At 39.9% G+C, this 22,519-nt stretch overlaps 2 protein-coding genes across 2 annotated transcripts in view; one reads left to right on the top strand and one right to left on the bottom strand.

Annotated features, from left to right (window-relative positions):
• Positions 1-22,519, top strand: part of NPFFR2 (neuropeptide FF receptor 2) — a 144,657-nt gene that overhangs the window by 58,668 nt on the left and 63,470 nt on the right. The window lies entirely within an intron of this gene.
• LOC121931260 (ferritin heavy chain A-like) lies at positions 1,330-4,720 on the bottom strand. The gene is made up of 4 exons (XM_042468792.1): positions 4,619-4,720; positions 2,137-2,283; positions 1,901-2,026; positions 1,330-1,543 (listed from the first exon to the last, which is right to left on the bottom strand). Exons 1-4 carry the CDS (start codon positions 4,718-4,720, stop codon positions 1,388-1,390), a joined length of 531 nt encoding a protein of 176 aa, XP_042324726.1. The 3' UTR covers positions 1,330-1,387.

The raw sequence follows: 22,519 nt of genomic DNA on the forward strand, positions 1-22,519 counted from the left end.
TGCATTTGTATGCATATAGTAGGAACCTGGGATGGTAATAAATGACTGCCCCTTTTTGTCAGCGTGAGAAAGACGTTTATTGAAGAAAATACACCTTCATATTTTTTTCTCCTTCTACCAGAGCTCCTCTGACTTTTGCAGCTATGGGACAAGCAGGAGCCAAACAGTAAAGGTTTTCTTTGTCTGTAGATATGATGGAGAAAAGCTTCCCCTACACAAGACATGCAAGGAATCTTATCAAAACTATGTAAAGCTCCTGTGTTGTATCTGTTGTTCATCACCGTGCTTGATGTGACCCCTCTTTTCACAATGGCATTTGCCCATCCCACTCTTTGAGGGGTAAAATCTATTCATGTTCAACCAAACTTAGATGAGTTACTTTTTTTTAGGTGGGGGGGGGAGTGGAAGGCTCCTAGAATCAGCAACTTATACTCTAGCCCTGCAACGCACCTGCTCCGTCTGACTGCTGAAACACTTTGGTTTTTTATTTGCTGATGTGAAATTGCCAAAACATTCATCTTCCATTTTCTTGTTCCAAATTGTGGGCCCAGTTGTGCATATGCATTTTGCTATATAGGTAAGGAACTGAAAGCATGTAGCCAAGCAGCAAACGAAGAGGAGAGGAGCTCCACATGCTTTACCATATATACTCGACTATAAGTTGCCCTCATGTATAAATCGAGGGCAGATTCTGGGGCCAAATTTATGGATTTTGATATGGCCTATGGATAAGTAGACAACACCTGCAAGAACAGCCACAAGAAGTGAGTGGAAAGTAGGAAAAACAAGTGAACTGGGGGAGACTGGATCCCCCTGGTTTCCAGTCTTTTAGGCATTGAAACCTACCCTTAAGCTAGGTTTTAGGAGTGGCAACACACAGTGGGGGAAACATGCTAGCTAGGGACAATGAAATGAGAATAGGGATAGAACGATGGCGCGTTACAGACCACTGAATTGCGGCGGTCTGCTGCCGGTGCCGCTTGCAGTGTCCGGGAGCCGCAGCTTCTAAACCGCAGGACACCCAGACGCTGCAAAGAAGGAGCGCGGAAATCGCACTCCTTCCTGGGCCCCGGAAGTGGCGCCGCAAAGCGCAAGGCATGCTTTCGCAGCATCACTTCCGCCGCAACACGTCTGGACGCTAGGCATCCAAGACGTCATAATGGTGGTGGCCGTGTGGAATGGCCCCTGCCATTTGTTATGGACAGAGTCCGTAACAGGAGTAGGGGCCCCTTTTTTAAACTGGGACGTCCTAATGACATCCCAAATGGTGGTCTGTAACCCACCTTTGTTTGTGAAATACACCAGACAATGTATTAAATTTATGGCAGCTTTTTATTTCTGTTTCCTAAACAACATGCAGTACATAAACTTCCAGTGATGTGAGAATTCAACTGCTCTTCTCCAAAGAAAGCCTGTCAAACAGGTACTCTCCTGTGCCATTCTGGGGCAGGCCCAAACGCCGCAGATTTGTGAGGTGGTCTCCCAGGTGCTTGATGGCCTTCACTTGCTCCTCTAGGTATTCAGACTCCAGGAAGTCACACAGCTGAGGAACCAAGAGACAAATATGGCAAAAGATGTCTACAATGCCCATTGCAAAGTTTAAGACTAAGCCTTCACATTTCTCTGTTGAAGACAAGTATGTGAAGGAATAACTGTGCAATTTGGCATTGGTCTCCTTTGGAGGGAGTGATATCATCGATATTATAGTTTAAGGTCTTAAATGTCTTGATTTTAAAGGCTATAGAATACAAGACTTCTAAAATTCAAGACTTCTAAAATGTAGCTAGCCTTGCAACCTGAATAAGGATTTGCACAGCCGGTTAAGCAATATTTCAATTCAAGTTGTTAATCATCTAGCAGTACTTTTGCAGCCTTACTATATTTCTGTTTACAAACTCACATGAGGGTCCCCCTTCTCAGTCGCCAGCTTGTGCAGATCCAGCAGTGCCTGGCAGACCTCCTTCTCCAGTGCCAGGGCACTATGAAGAGCATCTAAGGTACTGCCCCATCCATCCATCTCTGGCTTCTGTTTCAAGGCATGAGCAACAGGTGTATAAGTGATATACAGGCAGCTTCTGATCTCAGCAGTTTCTTTTCTCAAATGAAATCCCACCTAAAACCTTCCACAGCATTTACCTTGATGTCCTTGAGCAGAATATGTCCCCCTCTCGTGTTCTGATATTTCATAAATTTCTCAGCATGCTTCCTCTCTTCCTGGGATTGCTCCTTCAGGAACTTAGCTACATGGCACAAAGCTTCATCATCACGGTCAAAATGGTAGGACTAGAAAGGGAAACAGTGTGAAAGATTTGATGTTGTAACCAGGTGCAGAACTTAGATGACCATGGCTCTATCCTGCATAAGGCTGGGTTGTATAGTTTGGTGAGATTCCTGGAATTCGGCAGCATTAGAGATCTCTAGCAGAGAAGTCTAAGTACCTGACCAACCCACACATTCGTGGCAATTAATGGGGTTATCAAACCACTCTAGCTGTGCAGTGTAGACTGACTCATCGTTTTAGAGGTTTTTCAGTTACTCCGCAGTCCCAGAGGTAGATTGCATGCCAGGTAGAGCTCAGTCAGCTTTATATTACCACTGCAAATAAGGCACACACTTGAGTGTTTTATGTACTAAAGGACTACCTTTAGTAGTCATTAGCTCAGAGCTCATTAACTCAGTTTTAGGATAACAGTTTTAGGAGCATCCAGTTAACAAAGTTTTAAAAGAATGTGCTGGGGCAGCTGCATTGTTTTAACTTGACCGTTCCCGCCCTTTTCAATTGCATTTTATTCCTTTACTGGTTGACTTGTTTTAATACTGCAAATAGTTAATTCTATTTTAATGCTCTCTTTTTGTATGTGTTTAATTGTATCATTCTTTTAAATTGTGAACTGCTTTGAGTCCTAATTGAGAGGGGAAAGCGCGAAATAATTATAATAGCAGAAGCAGCATGGGGAGGAATGTGAAAAGTGGTACTAAAGACAGGTACACCTAGGTCCAAGACACACTGCAAAAATAATCCAGTTTAACTTTCCTGGCTCAATGTTAGGGGATTCTAGAAACTGTAGTTTTGTGAGACATTTAGTCTTCTCTGTCAGAGAACTGTAGTACCACAACGAATGGCAATTCCTAGGGTTCCCTAGCACTGAGCCAGGGCAGTTAGAGTGGTCTCAAACTGGATTATTTCTGCAGTGTGCTTTGGACCTTAGTTTCATTAGTTTCAAAAAGCTAAAATGGAATTTTACTGAATTATTCAATGATAATAGTTATGGTAGAAGCCAGGGTCCTTTTAGCTAGATGAATCCAATTTCTTTTCCCACTAGTCACACACAGTGTAAAGAGGAGGACTGGATCTTCAGTATGTTTAAGTCTTAGACAAAATATCAAATAATAATCTGAGTAAATAGCCCATAAGGGCTACTTTAGCTGGGGTCGCTGCAGACCTAAGCACAGCTTGACGTGCTAAGCTTTGGATACTACTGACTTCAAAGAGGCAGGAAACATGTGGGTTTCTGGCTTGAATATATGCGTCTACATTTTTGTCATTTTCATGCTACTTTTTACCTCTTCTAGGTCTCTGTTCATACCCTCCAACTGTCCCAATTTGACAGGGACAGTCCCAGTCAATCCCCTACTATCTCACTTTTCCCACTGCTTTGAGAACTTCTCAGTTTCTGTCTCTTTCTCCCACTTTCCTTTTTTTTCCTCAGCTGCTGCAAACCAAGTTCAAAGAGCAAAAGCAGTTTGCACTGAACTCAATAGGAAGGAGGATAGGGCAGGATTCCTGTTCTCAGTAGGCTCAGAAAAATGCAAACTGCTATGACCTCTCCCAGTTTGCTCTTCCTTATTAATAACATTTGGTATCTTGACATGTTGCTTGGCTACAAGTGTCCCTTTACTTCCCAACAGCTGATGGTGAAAAACTCCACTGTGGTAACTTTAATACCCTGATAGCTATTTTATCTCAAGACACCAGTTATGTAATGCTAGTTTTAATTCCTCAGTGTAGGAATTCTATTCAGACCTCCAGAAATTATCTGGGTGATATAAGCCTAAAGCATCAACCAAATAGCAGAAGCCTAGAATTATTGACCAAGTATTGAGTAGTTGTTTGACTGCTGGATTATGACTCTGGAGACCAGGGTTCAAATCGCTGCTTGGCCATGAAAACCCATTGAGTGACTTTGAGCAAATCACACACTCTCAGCCCTCAGAAAACCTTAGGGTCAACATCTTAGGATCACCATACATTGGAAATGACTTGAGAGTGCACAACAGCAGCAACGACAGAATTACTGGGTTCTTGTATAGGTACATTCCCATGAATTAGAGTGGAACATAGCAAAATTATGTTTTAATTACATTTTCCAAAATCTCCAAGATGGCATGACCATGCTGATTTTAGGTTTCTAGGAGTTGCACCTAAAAATAAAAATACTTTTCCAAACTTTGAATCCAAGAGAGAAACATAGTTAGGAATTTATCCTCTAAATTCATGGAGATTTAATGCTGAATTGATCCACATAAGGTTGGGATAAAATTGAGCATACACATACAGAAATCAGAAGTGCAATGTTTTTCATACTAGAAGTAAGCTAGACAATGCACAGTTACTTACCATAGACAAGTACACATAGCTGGCATAAAATTCCAAGTTAATCAGTCTGTTTACAGCAGATTCACACTCAGCATGGTAGTTCTGGCGCACTTGAGAAGCCATTACTAGGTTCTAGAAAATGTAGAACAAAATAACAAGTACAAATCAAGTGCTGCTATAGAAAGATGTGGCCCAGACAGTTTGTGCAATATATTTATACACAATTTAGAAGCCAATCAATTTGTAATTAGCAACAGAAACACCCAATATAAAGTCTTTTTGTTATCCACCCACTTAACAGGTTTTTAGGTAGAAGCAAAAATCCCACTAGAAAAAAATGAAGGAAAATGTGCCCCAGGTGGTATTAATACTTATTAAATCTGTGATGAGTAGCATTGCCAACAACCAAGAAATCTCTTCTTTATCAACCCACCAATCACTCAGCAGGGCTGGTTTTGCTGAAAGAGAAGCACACCAGCTGATAAGAATAAGGTGGGATTCATGCAGCCCTCTGGATGCTATTGGACTGCATGTCCCAGCAGCCCTAAATACCAGCAGCTGGAAGGCAAATGATTCTCACAAGTAGAATAGATACTGCATTTTTAAAGCTTTCTGTTTTGCTAATTTTTTCTACCTATCTTTTATTGACAAATCTTTACACAGCATTTCACACTGGAAGGTATTGGTTTAAATCCAAGAGTTTAAGGAAAGACATATGTTTTGGGAAATAAAGCTTTTTTTGAAGCAAATTTGGCTTTAAGTATTATCCTTTCCACATCTACTCTCAAGTAAGTCCCAATGTCTTCATTCCCAGGTGTTTGTATGTAACGTTTGTATTTAAGGTTTCAGCCTTAAACAGTAACTTCTTACATGGAGATAAATCCTCCTGGATTAAATGGAGCTTCATTCTGAACCAACATGCATAGGCGATGAAGAGGATTCAGTTGAATCTGAAGCAAGAATGTTCTTACAAATCATATTTGCATCCCATCATTCCCAGGTTCAGTACTGTGGAATGGAGTGGCTTGCGTTCAAAACCCTTGCTTAGCTATTGATTGGATTTGGACATGTCAGTAACTCCCAATTTAGTTTTCAAGGGCCAAGCGGCTAAAATGAAGCAGTTCCCTTTTTCTTGCTTTCAGGGAGAATAGTGGGATAGAAAATAAGATGGTTACTATCTCATTGGCATCTTGTACACATGAAAAGTCCCTTTATGCAAGTGGTCTTGCTTTTTGACCATTGCTTAACATTTCTATTCAGTTCACAGTTGCTTAAAAGTAGTGTTCCAAAAGTTTAACTGTTAGTTTCATACATTCTTGGATGGTGCATAGCTACTCATCAGTGCCTTCAATGTACAGTTAGCCCTCTGTATTCACAGATTCTACCATCTATGGCTTGAAAATATTCTTCCGTCTGCACTGCCAAAAAAAAAAAAAAAAAACTCTAAAAAGAAAACCTTGCTTTTGCCATTTTATTTTAGAGAAGCCAATTTACTAAACCATTGTATATAAAGTGACATGAGCATTCATGGATTTTGGAATCCACAGCAGTCATGGAACAAAATTCTGGCAGATAACCAAGGGCCCACTGTATCATGGGATTGCAAACAGATTCACATGTTGGTATTCAGGAAAAGGATGGTATAGAGCAACCACCATGTAGCTATTTGAGTGTAGATTTAAACCCTGGAAACATGATGTAAGATCTTGGCCAATGCATAAACCTTCTGTATCAATAACCACTTTTTATGTTATCAAGGAATCCTGTGGGGTTCTAATGAGATTGCAGAGAGGTTGAACAGTAAGGAGACATGATAGAGGCATCAACAGAATGGGAGAAATGGGTGAAAAGAGCTTGGAATGATAACAGCTGGAGGCATCTTTGCACATGTTGTGAAGTGAAGTGATGTATATTTGCACATGCTGTAAAGTGTGAAGCCTGGTTAGAGCCATTCAATCAGAGCCTTCAGAATGCTGTGAAGGGAGCATATGGGGGAAAGGATATAACTTAGAGTTAGATAGGAACTGCATGAAATAGAATTAAGGCAAGCAGGCACAGAGGCTGCTGCCATACTGCAGAATTAATGCAGGTTGACACTGCTTTAACTGCCATGGCTCCATCCTATGGAATCTTGGGATTTGTAATGTGTTGTGGCACCAGCACTCTCTGACAGAGAAGGCTAAATATCTCACAAAACTACTACAAATCCCAGAATTCAATAGCTTTGAGGTATGGCAGTTAAATCAGTATTAAGCTGCATTAATTCTGCAGTGCAGATGCAGTCAGAATAAAGGCTCCTTAGGAGAAGGGGCACTGACAAGGTCTGAATAGGGTTTGTGGGATGTGGAAGGGCTTCAGGTAATTCATGCTTAACTTGTGATACGATAAATCTTTACTGAGTTTTCTACAACTCTGACTCGTATTTTTTTTAAGAAAAGAATTTTAAAAAAGAGAATTGAGAGAAAGCTGATCATGCTTTACCATGTTGAACCCACTGATCAAAACAGCCACTTGTCCATTCACCTGGACTGGATCCAAGGAGGGATTTTAAGAATAAAAGGCCCAAGGTTAGAACTGACAGGCTAACCTGGATAAGAATTCCATCACATGTGTGCAAAGTTGCAGGGTGTCTGTGTGTTAATGCAAGATTGTCATTTTTAAAAACTTGCAAAGCTGGAGTGTGTCAAGAAGAAATTGAACAAATGAAGCTTTCCCTTACTTACAGATAATTGCTTACCTGCTGATTTTTTGTTTCATACCCTTAAGGGTGCAGGAGTCCTGATATGTATTTATTTGTCTATTTCCTCAGGAAAACATTTTAAAATTCTGTATTTCTAATCCATCAAGTCCAGCCTTCTTTGACATACCCTCTCAAAGAGCAAACCTACAGTTCTGTACAGAGTGAGGTTCCCCCCTTGAATTAATAGACTTGTCTGAGATCGATTTAATGTTATCCTCAACCACTTCCTGTTTCACAGGGCCACTTGTCCAATTTTTGTGGGTGAAATTGAAAGAAATCTATTAGTTTTGCAGTGAAGAGGTAAAGGATTTGCCATTATAACAGGTGGCGGCAGAGAGATTTCTTGGCTTAATGTTCTCATGCCACAAGAAACTACAAATCCCAGGATTCTATAGGATGTTGCCATGGCAGTTAAAGCAGGGTTAGCAGACTGAATAAGTCCCTGATTCTTTGAGGACTGTGGTAAGGGATGTGTAGACCTCCAAATGTTGGTTTGCATCTTCCATGTGCTGTCACTATCTTCTATGCCATTGGAAGTTGTTGTCCAACAACATTCTTTAGAAATGTACCATACAAAGGAAAAAAATATCACGAAGAGACAGAAAAAAGGACCCTAAACTAAATGCTAGATTTGGATAGCATTGAATGAAAAACTATTCTAATAAATGGGTACATATGACCAGAATTATAAAAACATAACTTGCAGTCTCAGAATGTGGTAGAATCATATTTCATGAAACACACAACCAACTCATCATATAAAGAGAAGCAACATTTCAGAAGTGGTTTCTCTATCTGTGTCCACAAGCTATTGAGCCGTTAACCAGCACCACTTGTATACATAATGTCCTTGCTCTCTTTACAAGCTTTACACTTTCCATGCAATATAATCTCAAGATCCTTTGGATGAGGACACCAGCAGTTGCTATGTGTGTTATGATCAAATCATAGGTAAAGACACTACACCCATCCAGGTTATAAGTGCCTTTGAAGACGTGTAAGATTTATGAAACTGTTTTTAAAGTGCCAGACCTTCTTCCTGAAAGGACCTTTTAAAAAACAGATACTTATATAACCTCCACAGTGAACGCCCCTCCTTGCAAGCTCTGTTGTTTCTGGTTCACAGGGGTTGTTTCATCTTCTTACTTATCCTGAAATTGTGTTGCTCTATACTCTGATTCTACTCTGAGAGTAGAATCAACTTACAACAACCCAAGACTCTAAGATGTTATCCCCTTCTCCTTTACATTGAACATAGTCATGGAGAGTTTACAGTATTATTTTGGACTCCAAATCCCAGTATCATCCAGGGCCATGGATTGTGAGAGTTGTAATGCAAACATAACTTTTCCAAGCTCTTGTCCAATGTTTTGTTCCTCCCCAGAGTTGTACATAACAATTAAGGGACGTACTTTAGTCAACAGGGTGCAGTAAATATTCTCTCCCTCTCTAGCAGCCCATTCCAAGCACCAAGTTCACTTGTTCACATTATTGAGGCCAGACTGGTACAGTTTCTCTTTTAGTGGGATGCTTAACTAGGTAAGGCAGTGTGTAAGGCAATTTGGATGTTCACTAGGTTTTTTGCAAAGACCCAGAAAAAGGAATCAGTACCTTCCCAGTCTCAATAGTAGAATGCATTTGACAGACTGGAGTCCAGTCTAGCCATGGAGTTTGCATGCAGGAAATCCCTATCTATCTAAGGAGGGGAAAGAGGATGCAAAGATCTTCCAACACTCACTGATTAGTTTTCCACTTGGTATTCATACTTAATTGAACACTGTGTTTAAAACATTAATTTACAGTTTATAGTTTATCTTATTTTGCATCTTCAGTTAAGACTCGGATTGATCGCTGGGATAATTTAAATTCCATCAATTTTAATTTCATTCAATCCATCTTGATTCATCATTCATTTGACTGCTACCTCTGCTTATATTAAGTTCTCTAAAGAACAAACAAGCCTTCACATTTCAACATCAACATCTGATTAATGAAATGTCAAAGCTTCCCCATTTCATTGTTGATTGTTAGCCAACAAAGTTGGGCTGGAATGCTTCTCTCATAGCCCAGAAAAGGGCAAATCTATTGATGCTGACTAAAGGGATATGTATGTTGGCCGCTTACACACTGCCAAAAAGGGGGGGGGAGAAAGGAAATACATAATCCGCACAAAAGAATAAAGCCTTATGTTAGTTTATATGACTAGATGAACATGTAGAAATTACTACATTCAGATATCGGTAGAATTTAAGATATAGCTGTGTTAGTCTGTAAAATCAGTATGTAGAGAAATCTTGTATCACCTTTGAGACTAACTGAAATAAAGAAGTTGGCAGCATGAGCTTTCGTAGACTTCAAACTACTTCCTCAAATGCATTTAGCCTAAGTTCATGCTGCCAACTTCTTTCAATTAGATTCAATGGTGCTACAAGATATCTCTGCATATAATTCAGCTAGAAATACAACTTACCAAAGACTGATTTATGCCTGTTCAATTTGCTCTCCAGGTGTCATCCTTCTCATGGGATTTGGGCTCAGCAGTCTTTCAGAAAGAGGCTACCTTCAAATAGTCTTTAAGATAGAACAGGGATAGAGACAGAAACTGAGGAAGTAGATCTGCTTCCATGGTGGAGGAGCCTGTGGGATCTGGAATTAAATGAAAAGCCAACAGCTAAATGTAATGCAAAAGAATCTTGTAGCACTGTTGAGTCTGAGTGAAAGGAGTTGTACTGTACACAAGCTTTCATAGACTTGGTCTACTTCCTCCCTTCAGATTTAGTCACTGCAGAATATGACTCCTGAGACCCTTCCCAAGACCTTTGCCAAGTAGGAATCCAATCCTTTGTTGGATTCACACCCATCAGATCAAGGACTCTGTAAAGTTAGACACATGGCCACTATAGACATATGATGAAACATCTTAGACAGATAATGAAATTGTCACCAGTGGTGTAGTAGTAAATGTTGATGTGCTGATCTCACCATGCAATCTCTGTAGTAACTCTTTTCTATAGAGTCCAAAAATATAGGTAATTGTGTTTCTCTAAAATAATTTATAGAAGGTATCATCTCTATTGGGAATAAATTTTTTGTAAAGCTGCTTTGGACTTCAAAAGGGATAGCTCTTAATGATACCACACTCTCCCACATTTCACAGATGAAAACTGGGACACGTGTGGCCAAACAAGATCACAGTATGGACAAGATGAAAAAAAATCATTAGTAAGAAACAACATGCAAGCTAGAAAAGGCTTCAGCAGTTTATAGTTTTTTGGTGGGTTTTTCAGGCTGTGTGGCCATATTCTGGAAGAGTTTATTCCTAACGTTTTGTCAGCATCTGTAGCTGGCATCTTCAGAGAAAGATGAAGATCTTCTCTGAAGATGCCAGCCACAGATGCTGGTGAAACCATGGATGCCGGCCATGAAACCCTTTGACTTCACTTCAGCAGTTTGCTTTTGTATGAGTCTGCTGGGAAAGGCAAGACTCTGCATCTTCTTCTCTTTGGGAATAACTGGTAAAAAGAAATGTCTAGCATAAGCTTTCCTGGACCCCAGTCCAAATCACCAGATACAACCAGGCTTTATACCAGGTCCAGCTATCTGTTTATTTAACCCAGCACTGTTCACTCTGCCTTGCAACAATTCTGTGGAATTTCAGATTGAGGTTTACTTCATTGTTTTTTTAAAGTTAGTAATTTGAAAGTGTTCAAAGTAAGTTTAAAAAAAAAATAGTGGCAGAACACAAATCTGACACATTGCCTTGTACTTTTCCCCTGAGACACTGCCTTTCCTCTGCATCCGATTGAGAATTCAAGTGCTGTCCCCCCCAAAAAGAAGAAGAAGAAGAAGAAGAAGAAGGAAACCCTTCAAAGTATGAAAGTTTGAAAGGTTTCATTTGCATATGTGAGGACTAACTTGCATATCTAATCAAAACACAACATGCTGTCAGACATCTGTACATAGTGGGATTAAGAGGCATTTCATGGAACAAAAATCTCTGCAACATGAACATATTTTTAAATTACAGAAATAAAAATGCACACATTTCTAAAATGTGGGCAAATGCCTGGTATTGAGAGGATCCATGCAGAAATGCATACTGTTGAAAAGTTGACTTCAAATGTGCACATTCACACAAGTGCATATATAAATTCATGCATATTTCTATGGGGGAACCACACAGAACTGGAGCAGGATGAGCTTCTTATAGAATCGGGATGTAAAGAGTATACAACAATATTTTAAAAATGAACAGAAAACATATTTTCTGAGTGTCAAACCCCCCCCCCCCCTCCCATATAATAATCCTGGACCTTAAGAGAATATTCACAGTTTGGGTGTTATTCTGAGGAAACTTCAGATGTGGATGTTTTGCACAGAAAACAGCATTTTCTGTACAGGAATTAATATTTCTGTATCAACATGTTATTTCCCACACAGAAAATGCTGTTTCCTGCACAAAACAATCACATCAAAATTTTGTGCAGAATATGCCCCAAACTGCAAACTTTGGGGCATATTCTGCACAAAACTTTGAAAACTTACATAGCTTTTGAAGATTAAGGAAGGAAGAAAAATGCTGAAATTGCAACCTTCAAGAAGAAAATTAGTGAGGAATTACATCCTTAGCTATGATGCTCTGCATCATCGCTGATACGAATATTATAGTTTCATGATTCTAAGGTACTTGCAGCACAGAAATAATAATAATAATAATAATAATAATAATAATAATAATAATAATAACCTAATCAGAGATGCTTAGCACAAACAGGACACAGAATGCCATGCTTGACCTGGTGGTTGTTGTAAATAAGAATGCATGCTGAGTACCATTTAATACAAGAGATACATGGATTTAGATCAAAAGGTCAGAACATCTCCCATGGTATGCATTCACCTACCAATAACTACTGTAAGCTTCATTGGGTCATTATTCTGTAAACTGTCTTAGGATCATGATTGTGCTATTATTTATTTTTCACACACACACACACACACACACACACAAGTTGGTCCCTGAACATTCTTCAGGGGAAGATTCTTCTTTTTGTCCTGGACAAATCAGCCTCTTTCAGTTTCATACAGTTCTGATTTTTTTTTAAGTACGAGCTCAAACCATCCACATCTTTGGCTGCAGGCTGTATGTAATATATAAATGTCTGCAAGAACAAGGGTTTATTAGCAGTTTTTCAATTCAGCAATTCCAACAGGCACGAAAACTTTGAACAATGCTGTCTTTCAAGCACATTCCAGCACCTTTAATTGTGGTGAGTGAAATTCTGAATTCCACTGAAGTCAGCAGGAATTTTGCCTGAAAGGGGGAATAAGGCACTCTTTTTTCTAAAGTTTTATGCAGTAGTGGGAAGTATATAATTACTCATGTTAGATGGAATTAACCCCTAGGGTTGCAGTCTATCTGATATAAGCTTTAGATCCCATCAGATGCAACAGACCTTGCTTTTCAGTAAGCGTGCATAGAATGTGACTGTATTTTGACACTTTCTTCGCTGGCTATTAATACAGGAAAAACTGTTTATATTGTGTTCAGTGTGTGTGTGTGTGTGTGTGTGTGTGTGTGACCAGTCCAAGTATAAGCAGCTTAAAGCAATTGAGCTGAGCTGATGATGGCTGAGAGATACTGGTGTTTCACAAAACTCCAGTTCACTATCTCAGTTACTAGCTCAAATTCCTATTCACTTTCTTCAGTGTCCAGCTTTCACAACCATACATAGAAACTGGAAATACAGTGACATAGATAACTTGGTTGGCATGAAGAATCCTAACATTAAATGATATGTCTTTATGCTTCAGGATTTGTCAAGTTCCTCCATAGCTCTCCTTCCAAGACCTAGTCTTTTTTCTGATTTCTGGTCTGCAGTCACTTCTCTGCTTAGTGGTATGGAAAATCTTGGACTATATCTATGTCTTCATATTTTGCAGAAAAGTGAAACTGTGCTGTAAAATTAGCCCTGCTTTGCAGAAAAGTGAAGCAACATGTTTCAGGAAAGTCCTACAGAAGCAAGAAGGCAATAGACGAAGGCAGATGTTTCTACGGCTGCCCTACCGAAGAAGTTCAATGATACCAGAAGATTCAGTACAGTCCTTCCACTGATCATTACAGAATTTCAGCAGTCCATAGAATTTTGAGCCAATGTCTGTAGGAGTACAATTTTATTCTCCACTCAGCTACAATCTAAACCTTAATAGGAGAAAATACTGTTTGAACCAGTCTGCTTTCATGTCCTATCCACTCCCCCCCCCCCCCCATTTTCTTTGTTATATTTCCTTGAGTTGTTGAAAATGAATCATAGAATTATAAAACACTCACACAAAATAACCATCATAAATATTAAATAAATATTGCAGAAACAATATTGGCAGGAAGATGGCTATGTGTATTATTTATTGAATCTTAGCATGATGTTGCCAAGGTGTAGGTGGTAATAAAAATGTGCATTGAAAAAAAAAATCCAGTCAGATGTCAGAACTGTATAAAGCCAGAAAGAGAAGCTTAACTATGAAGAGCATAAACAACCTTTCAGATTAGGAAATATGTTTCTGAATTCCCCCTGCATAGCAGTTCTGAAGGTGCCATTAGGCAGGTCTTCAGAGTAGAATTACAATCATCGTAATCGCACATGTTTAATTTTGCTCAAAGTTTTTAATGTTGCTTTTCCAGAGTTACTGTTTTTTAGTTGTGTTTTTTCCCAAGTCATTTCCAATTTATGGGGTTTTCTGGGGTTGAGAGTATGTGACCTGCCCATGGGTTTTCATGGCTGAGCAGGAAATCACACCTTATCTCCAGAGTCATAATCCAACACACTACACCATGGTGCCTCTCCAAAGTTATTAGTTACAGTTATCATTACAAGTCCACAAGCAGTAAGGTACTATTACAGTTAGTTATAGTTATATATATATATATTATAAAGTAACTCTTTACTCACCCAATTTCCAAAAGCAATTCAGTTAGCTTATTTTACTTCAATTATAAATCTGAAATTTACAAGATTGACCAGGCCTATGCTATGAGGCCACACTGGAACAATGTGATATTCCTCCTCCACCTACTAATGGTTCCTTACCTGGTATTTGTTGGCAGTGTCCCATACAGGTATTAACCAGGTCTGACCTGGCTTAACTTCCAAAATCATATGGCATTTGGTGCCTTTGGAATATTTAGGCCCAATGTAAACTAATAATTCATCTAAAGCCTGCCATTTTTTCATGTAGAATTGAGAATGAGATATATTCACTCTCAGATCAGTACATCATTTCCCTGACTCTGCCTAGATTGACCAATAAATAAACAGCTGGTTCTAAGAGCTCATTTTCTTTGTATCATACTGAAGGCTGAAGTTAGCAGAGTTCTGTGAGCACTAGGGCAAAAAGTATTTTACTTATTAATGTTGAGTTGGTTTCTAAGTTAGCTCATGGAAGGAAGTTTCTGCCCCCTCAAAGCCATCTCTATTGTTGTTGTGTGCCTTCAAGTCCTTTCTGACTCTAAGGTGAACCTATTACAGTGTTTTCTGAGGCTGGCAGTGTGTGATTCGCCCAAGGTCACCCCGTGGCAAATGGCAAAGTGGTAAATTGAGCCCTGTCTCCAGGATTGTAGACCAATGCTCAAACCACTACACCATGCTGGCTTTCCTGAAGTCATCTGTTTCCCCTCAAAATCATAGAAGCAGAGAGCTGTAAGCGAGTCCAAGGGCCATCTAGTTTAAAACCCTGTCATTCAGGTCTGGTTAAAGCACTCCTGAGAGGTGGCCATCCAGCCTCCTCGAGTGTTTCTCCTGAAGACTATGTGCCCTCCTGAACAGTATAGGATGGAACCTGCTGTGGGAGTGGGGAATCAGTCCTAGACAGACAGAGCTGTATCTCAGTTTTGTGTGATTCTGCTTTTGCCCAGAAGCACCTGGAACTCCATCTCACTTTAGTCAAGAGGGCCATAGCTGTTGGTAATATTTGGCTGATCCATTTTGCATCCACTTGGTGCCCTCCTTACACACACACACACACACACACACACACACACACACACACACACATGGAACAAGGCCCTTAAGGTGCTGCCTGATGAAGATTGCAGCACCCTGCTGTACAGTAGAACTGACCAGCTAAGATGGTCCGATCAAAGGGACAGGGATGGAGCTTCTGCTGATGAAGTTTTACTGACAAGCTACACTTTCTGAAATTCCCTCTTCCATCCAGCTAATACAGGTATAAATGCCCTGTCTTGTTTTTTACGTGGCTATCCTAGCTGGCCTTACCTGCAGTAAAGAATATGAATTCTGTGGGTCATAGACTTCAACTGAGCCCTGGTGAAGTCCTACTCCTACAGTGCATTTTCTTTTTAGAAAAATAGCAACAGAATCATGCCCTGAAAGCCAGCAGCTGTGCATGGTTCTTGTGGAAAACATGGTTCTTGTGTAAAACACAGCAGCCCCCTACAGTTTATTTTACACCATCCTAACCCCTTAAAATGAATTTTAAAAAGAGGTGACTTTTCAGGCATTTCAAGGGAAACTGGAAATGTGGTCCAGGATTGTCCAGGAGCTGGGTGAGAAATGAGATAGATATGGCTCCTGGATGCTCTGAGGTTGCCTATCATTGCTGCAGAGTGACCATCCTCATCACCCAAGGATGTCTCATTTCTCTCATAGGTATAAATGAGCAAGGACATTTGCCCCACTCTCTCTGTATGCTTTTGGGAGAGATTTGGCACAAGCCACTGAAGATATCTACTCCTGCTTGTTTCAAATATTTTTTTGGCCTATCCTGCATTGCAGTGAGGGCACTAAGCAGTTGGAAGAGAGAAGGTTTTTCAGCCTGTAAAAGCCAACTCATGGTTCTGTTATCATCATATTAGATGTTATTTGATCCATTTGCATAAACACAGTGTACAGTTCCAAGAGTCAGGGCTTCTCACTGCTCCACCACATGGCTGCCAGCCACAGCTGGAGATGTAAAACTACAATGCTCCATTAACAACAGACATGCTGTGACTGGGTCATTATTTAAGAAGGGTGCTGTGATAGTCTGCAGCACTGCAGAGCCCTGGTGGCACCCACAGCTTGAGGCAACATCTAGATCAAACATTTAGTCATGATGACATGCTGGCTCCTGGACCAGTAATAATCTCACTTGGTTTTCAGCTCTTAATAAACTTAAGCTTGGATGTGCCTAATAATATCCTATTCATTCTAGCTGTTTAAAATATGACTAGATTAATCTACTTCCATTTCTTTTCTCTAAGGGCTGAGATTCTGTATCATCATCTATGTTATGTAACTTGACAATTGCAAAGATGCATATCAAGACACTGGCAAGAGCATTCCAAGGCATATTTGATGTGCACTGGGCACTTCTGGTGCACATTGGGCATTTCTAGTGCACATCAAACATTTCTGATGCACATTGGGCACTCCTGCTGAGCTCCAGTATTCCCTAGTCAATGTCCTGACACACACTGATGTACCCTGGTGCCCATGGTACTTTGAGCCATGGTGCACTAGTCACTCCATCATTGTGAAATGGATGCCCATATGTAGTAGCATCAGAGCAACCACTAGGTGAATACAGACATTGTGAAACTGCTCATTCATGGAATCACAGAGTTGGAAGAGACTCAAGGACTATCCAGTCCACCCTCAGCTATGCAGAAAGAACTTTCAAAGCACTCCCAACAGATGGCCATCTGGCCTCTATTTGGCCTCCTCCAAAGAAGGAAACTCCACTGCACTCTAAGACAACATATTCCACTGTTGAACAGCTCTTACTGTCAGGAAGTTCTTCCTAATGTTGAGATGAAATCTCTTTTCCTGTAGTTTGAATCCATTGCTCCAGATCCTATTTTCTGGAGCTGCAGAAAACAAGCTTGTTCCCTCCTCAATATGACATCCCTTCAAATATTTATATAGGGCTGTCATATCATTTCTTAAACGTCTCTTCTCCAGGCTAAACATAACCAGCTCTCAAAGTAACTCCTCATAGGTCATGGTTTCAGATATTTCACCAGTTATATTTCCCTCACATGTAAGTCAAGTTTCGAAGACAAAAGTCCTACACTCAATTCCATCCAATATTGCTTCCGTTTGTTACCCCTTTCTGGTTTTGTATTCTGTGCTTCTGTGTTTTCACCCGTGTTGGGTTTGCTGGTGTATTGTTTACAGCTTTCCAAATCAAAATGCAGCCCCCAAATCCTCTGTGTCTGTGAACTGTGAGGGAAATTTTAGGAGCTGTGTGAAATTTGTGCCTGCAGCAACTAAGAAGAACATTGCTGAGTCTTCTAATCTTTACATGCCTAATCGGAAAATTCACTAATTCACCAACTAATAGAAACATTGGGTGAGTTAAGAAGTAGTACACATACAATACAGGAGTTTATGACATAAGATTAGGGATGTGCAAGAACAGTAGGATAAGAGCATCTTCGGTAGGCGCTTATCACACAGTGTTGTGTGTTTCCTGTTGCTGGCTTGCATTTCAATTCTTGATGAGGCAAATCTTTTCATTGACAAGGAAAAAGCATCCGTGAAAAAGTGTTGTCCACCAATGATTGAAATGCAAAGCAGCAAGAGGAGAGACACAAAGTTGTGTGATAAGTAACTGCCAAGGATGCAGTTATCCTACTGCAATTGCACTTTACTAGCTTCATGTGATTAAACTCAACTGAGTAAAGATTTTGCTCTCATAAAATCATTCTCAGGGCTTGTCCAGTAGAGGGAAATGTATCAGGAGCCTACTGGAAGTTGCAACAACAACAACAACAACAACAACAACAATAATAATAATTTGCTGTCATTCTCTAGTTTCTTTAAAAAACAAACAAAAAACAAACCCCAAACCTGGCAACTTTCCCCAGGCTATTTCTTATCAATTCTCAGCACCAGCTGCGACATTTTATTCTCTCCCTCAAGTGTTTTTTTTTAAAAATCCCGATATCTATTGGAACCAAACACTCATTCACTGACACACTCTCTCTTCCTCTCACACAAATAATTTCTCTTTCCCATCGAGGTATTTTTTTTTATTTTGAATCTTTCATTGAGAATCTTTCTCATGCAAATTATGATGTTTTAGTGATTTTAATATGATTTTATAATGTTGATGTATGTATGTATGTATGTATTTAATTATTGTAATTTTTTAGTGTTGTAACCCACTTCGATCCATTGGAGAGATGGGATAAAAATAAAATTTATTATTATTATTATTATTATTATTATTATTATTATTATTATTTCCAGAGAGCCTGTGTGCATCAAGGGGTCCCTGAGGGCCAGTACATGTATGAACTATCAGGAGTCCTTTGAGAGGTGGAAGCCAGCATGACAGGTGGTGAGATGTTGGATTTTCAACTCTTTTTTGGAGATAGTTCAACAAGGACAAAAGGGGACTCAGAAACTTCATGGTCCAAAAGGCCTTTTAAAACCATAGTTTTTTTGTGGGTTTTTCAGGTTATGTGACCATTTTCTTTTAAAACCTTTGCCTAGAAGAATCTCAAAGTTCCCGCTTCTGCCCAACTGATTGGTCAGTTGGCATCTCATCAGCTGTGATGTAACCCTTATTAAAATGTGATGTAAGCTGTCATCAGAATGCACCTCTCCCAACATTTAATCCTTTGTTGTCTGGGAGAAATCCTCAGATGAATGGGGGGACCCATTCATTACAAAGGTACTATGGTGCATGCATGAGATGGCACTTTTGCTCCAAGAAAAATCTAAGGAGCAGGGAAAAATGTGTCCTTCAAACTATGGGATAATTTCATTACACCCTGGCCCAATTTTAAAATAACACTACAAGTGGAGATCTAAAATATCACTACAAAGAAGAGAATGAGAGGTGACAGAGGTGATAACAGGTAGCAAAACCAGGCAGAACTCCAAGAGATGTATCAGAAGAATGCACACTTTCAGCTAACTGCTAACTCTTTGTCAGAGGCTGAAGCTGTGAACTGTGCAAAGTTCTGCAAGTAGAGGAAAGAAGACTGAATAATGAAGCATTATGAGATGAATGTAATTGTTGCTAGATTATATATCAAGATCTGGATGCTACCGTTTCAAGAGTGCAGTTCCCCCATGGTCATTATTATGTTTCTGGAGAGATGAGATATGAGCAGAGATGCAAACAGCTGTCCTCCTGTAGTGCATGAATGGACAGAGTGTGGACTGTAGCCCCTCAAAAGTTGGGGGAAAATTTCTGGGTATTTTTTTTTTTTGTCTCCAGACTTGTGAAAACTTTTCAAAGACCACTTAAGAATCCAGTGTTTGCTTCCCATATCCCTCCAAAGCCTCTCAAACCTCCAAACACACACACACACACACACACACACACAGAGAGAGAGAGAGAGAACCATTACCTCCAAATCAGCAACAATGGCAGCTGGAAGGGATGTGGCAGCATGTCAGAGATGCCAAAACACACTAACGCCTCTGTTCCCTTTTGCAGTGTGCCCATTGAAAAGTGAAGAGCTGGACTTGTTTCCACTCATGCTCCCATTTTCTGGAAATGAATGCAGCAGGTGGGGTTGCACAATTTTGGCAGGAACTTTCATTGTTGCATATGCAAAAGCCATGAAAATGAATTGCGATGGCATAAGACAAACATGGAGCATCATAATTACTGGACAGGATGCCAGCTATGGTTTCTAAAATGATACAGTCACAGTGTGCTGGAATGGACAGAGGAGGAAGAAAGGGAATACCTGGATAGAAGCAAATGTGTACAGAATTAAAACAGCTGCAAGAAAATCCCATTGATCTCAATGGCACCTTATATCCAAGTAGCAATGAGTAGAACTATACTTTTAATGTAGGTTGGTCTAAATTCAGCTGCCAGTCCCCTGGAGTCAACGGAAGAGTTCTGTTATTTACCATTCACTGACTTATTTTATGGGTCTGCTCTTAACTGAAACTAATAGTTGCATTTAGACCACTATTTCTTCCAAGCTATTTTTCTTCTTCTCTGAACTGAAATACACAGTTCCTTGTTAGTGTGCTTGTGACTGCTGGAGCAGCAGAACCCAGCCTTACAACAGCAAATCTGGGAGCAATTTACTTAGGAGTTTAACGCATTAGCTTTGCTCTCATGAGAGATGCGGAATGTAACTTTAGGAAGGCAGATCTTATCGCATTTCCCCATTGCTGGACAATACGCAGACCATATGCAAGCTGGGCTTCTCCAGGCCCTTTCTGCATCTTTTCAAGAATGCAATTTTCCTGTTCTTTAAAAGATGTGGCAGAAGCCTGGCTCGCATACAGGCTGTGTAATGCCCAGTGACAGGGAAATGCGATAGGATCCGCCTTCTTAAAATTACATCCCATGTTTATCGCAGGAGAAAAGCCAATGTGATAAACTCCTTACTCAATATTGCTTGAAAATTCATCTCACTCTCTGTGAATAGAGGAGATTCATACTACTATGGCTCAAACTTAGGAATGAAAAGGTAGTGTTCCAAGCAAGAATTCATATTTTTACTGTTTGTCTCTTCACTGCAAAAAGGTGTCTAAAACTAGACTTTTTGAAAAATATTTGGCCTTTGGGACTTCTGCCATGCAAAAAGGATGCCCATACTTGTTTGCTCATCACTCTGTGCAAAAACTCCATGTACATTTTTCATGAAGAATTAATATCAAACTGTGAAGATTCTCACTCACTGGGGATTCTCCTCATCAAAGTTTTCTGACACTCAGGAAATTCATTTTCCAACGATTTTGCAAATATCAAATATTCTTTTCATCTCTGCTCAAAATCAATCCAGCTTATTCTGGAATATCATGGAAGGGGCAGGGATGGGATCAATCCTAATTTTCACTTTCTTCAACATGTGGACTTTTAAATCCTTACATGTTTGTAATGAAGAGAAAGGAAAGTCTCACTCATTTTAATATAAGAGAAGCCTAACGTACAACTCCTAGCAAATACTAACATGTGCCTATTGTAGTTCAGGGGGAAGTAGCATACATGAATAAATCTGCTTGTTGTTGAGTGTCTTCAAGTTGTTTTTGACTTATGGTAACCTTAAGACAAACTTATCACAACAAGATATGACACTCCTTTAACTTCTATGGCTCCATGCTATGCAATTCTGGGATCTGTAGTTTGTTGTGGCACCAGAGCTCTCTGACAGAGAAGGCTAAATGTCTCACAGAACTACAAATCTCGAAATTCCATAGCATAGAGCCATGGCAGTTAAATCAGTGAAACTTCATTACCTCTGTAGTGTATATGCAACCTAAGAAAGAGTTTCAGGCAGAGGAGCTGTATGGGGCTGCAACTTACAAATTTCTGAGCAAGAAGAGAAAGAGAGAGGAAGAAGAGAAATGATGGAGTCTCTGTGTGACCACAGGTACCTTGGGGTTGCTGTGCTACCATTGGCTGGTTGCTGAGAGACATCAATTATCAGTACCCAGTTTCTCCTATAGTTGAATAAAAGGAAAACTTCAGTGACAGTGTGAAGCATGACTAGAAGCATATGGGAAATCCTGTCCTATCTAAGGACTCCCATTGCTCTAAAAACAAAAAGGAGGTAGGGGTGTAAAGAGAATTTTGAAGTAGTGTTTCCAACAGTGTCATCTTGCCGCTCAACAGACCAGACTCTTGCTGCTTTTCTTAAACCATTTGTATATAACTCAGATGAGATTTTGGATGCACAATGTGGCATTTTTCATTGTATGCTTCTCTAGTGAGATGCACAGAGAGAAAATATTGCATTGGAACTGAACCACAATTTTTGAGGCTGCTGATGCCAAAATGTGAGACAAATACATGGCTGGTGGTGGTTCTTGTGCAGAAACATAATAGCATACATTTTATGCACATCGGGCAGCCTATTGGTGACATTCTGCTTAATAATCAGCCAGGATATTAACAATACAGAGAAAATTGAATCCTTTTTTCTGAACTAATGGATGGCAAAGGTTTAGTGGAAGCATAACAAATCTGTCAAGATTCATGACATTTTAAAACAGGCCTCCTGTCTTCCCTATACTGGGCAGTGGCTATACTGTTCCCAGATCTCCAATATATTGTCACACAATGTTCACCAAAGTGTTTTTATGTGTATGTGCCTTCAAGTCAGCTGTCGACATAGGGCAGCCTCATGAATTTCATAGGGTTTTCTTAGACAAGGAATACTTTGACATGTTTTTGCCAGTTCCTTCCTCTGAATTATTATT

The sequence above is a fragment of the Sceloporus undulatus genome, chromosome 5 (assembly GCF_019175285.1).
Source record: "Sceloporus undulatus isolate JIND9_A2432 ecotype Alabama chromosome 5, SceUnd_v1.1, whole genome shotgun sequence".
Classification (NCBI taxonomy): domain Eukaryota; kingdom Metazoa; phylum Chordata; class Lepidosauria; order Squamata; family Phrynosomatidae; genus Sceloporus; species Sceloporus undulatus.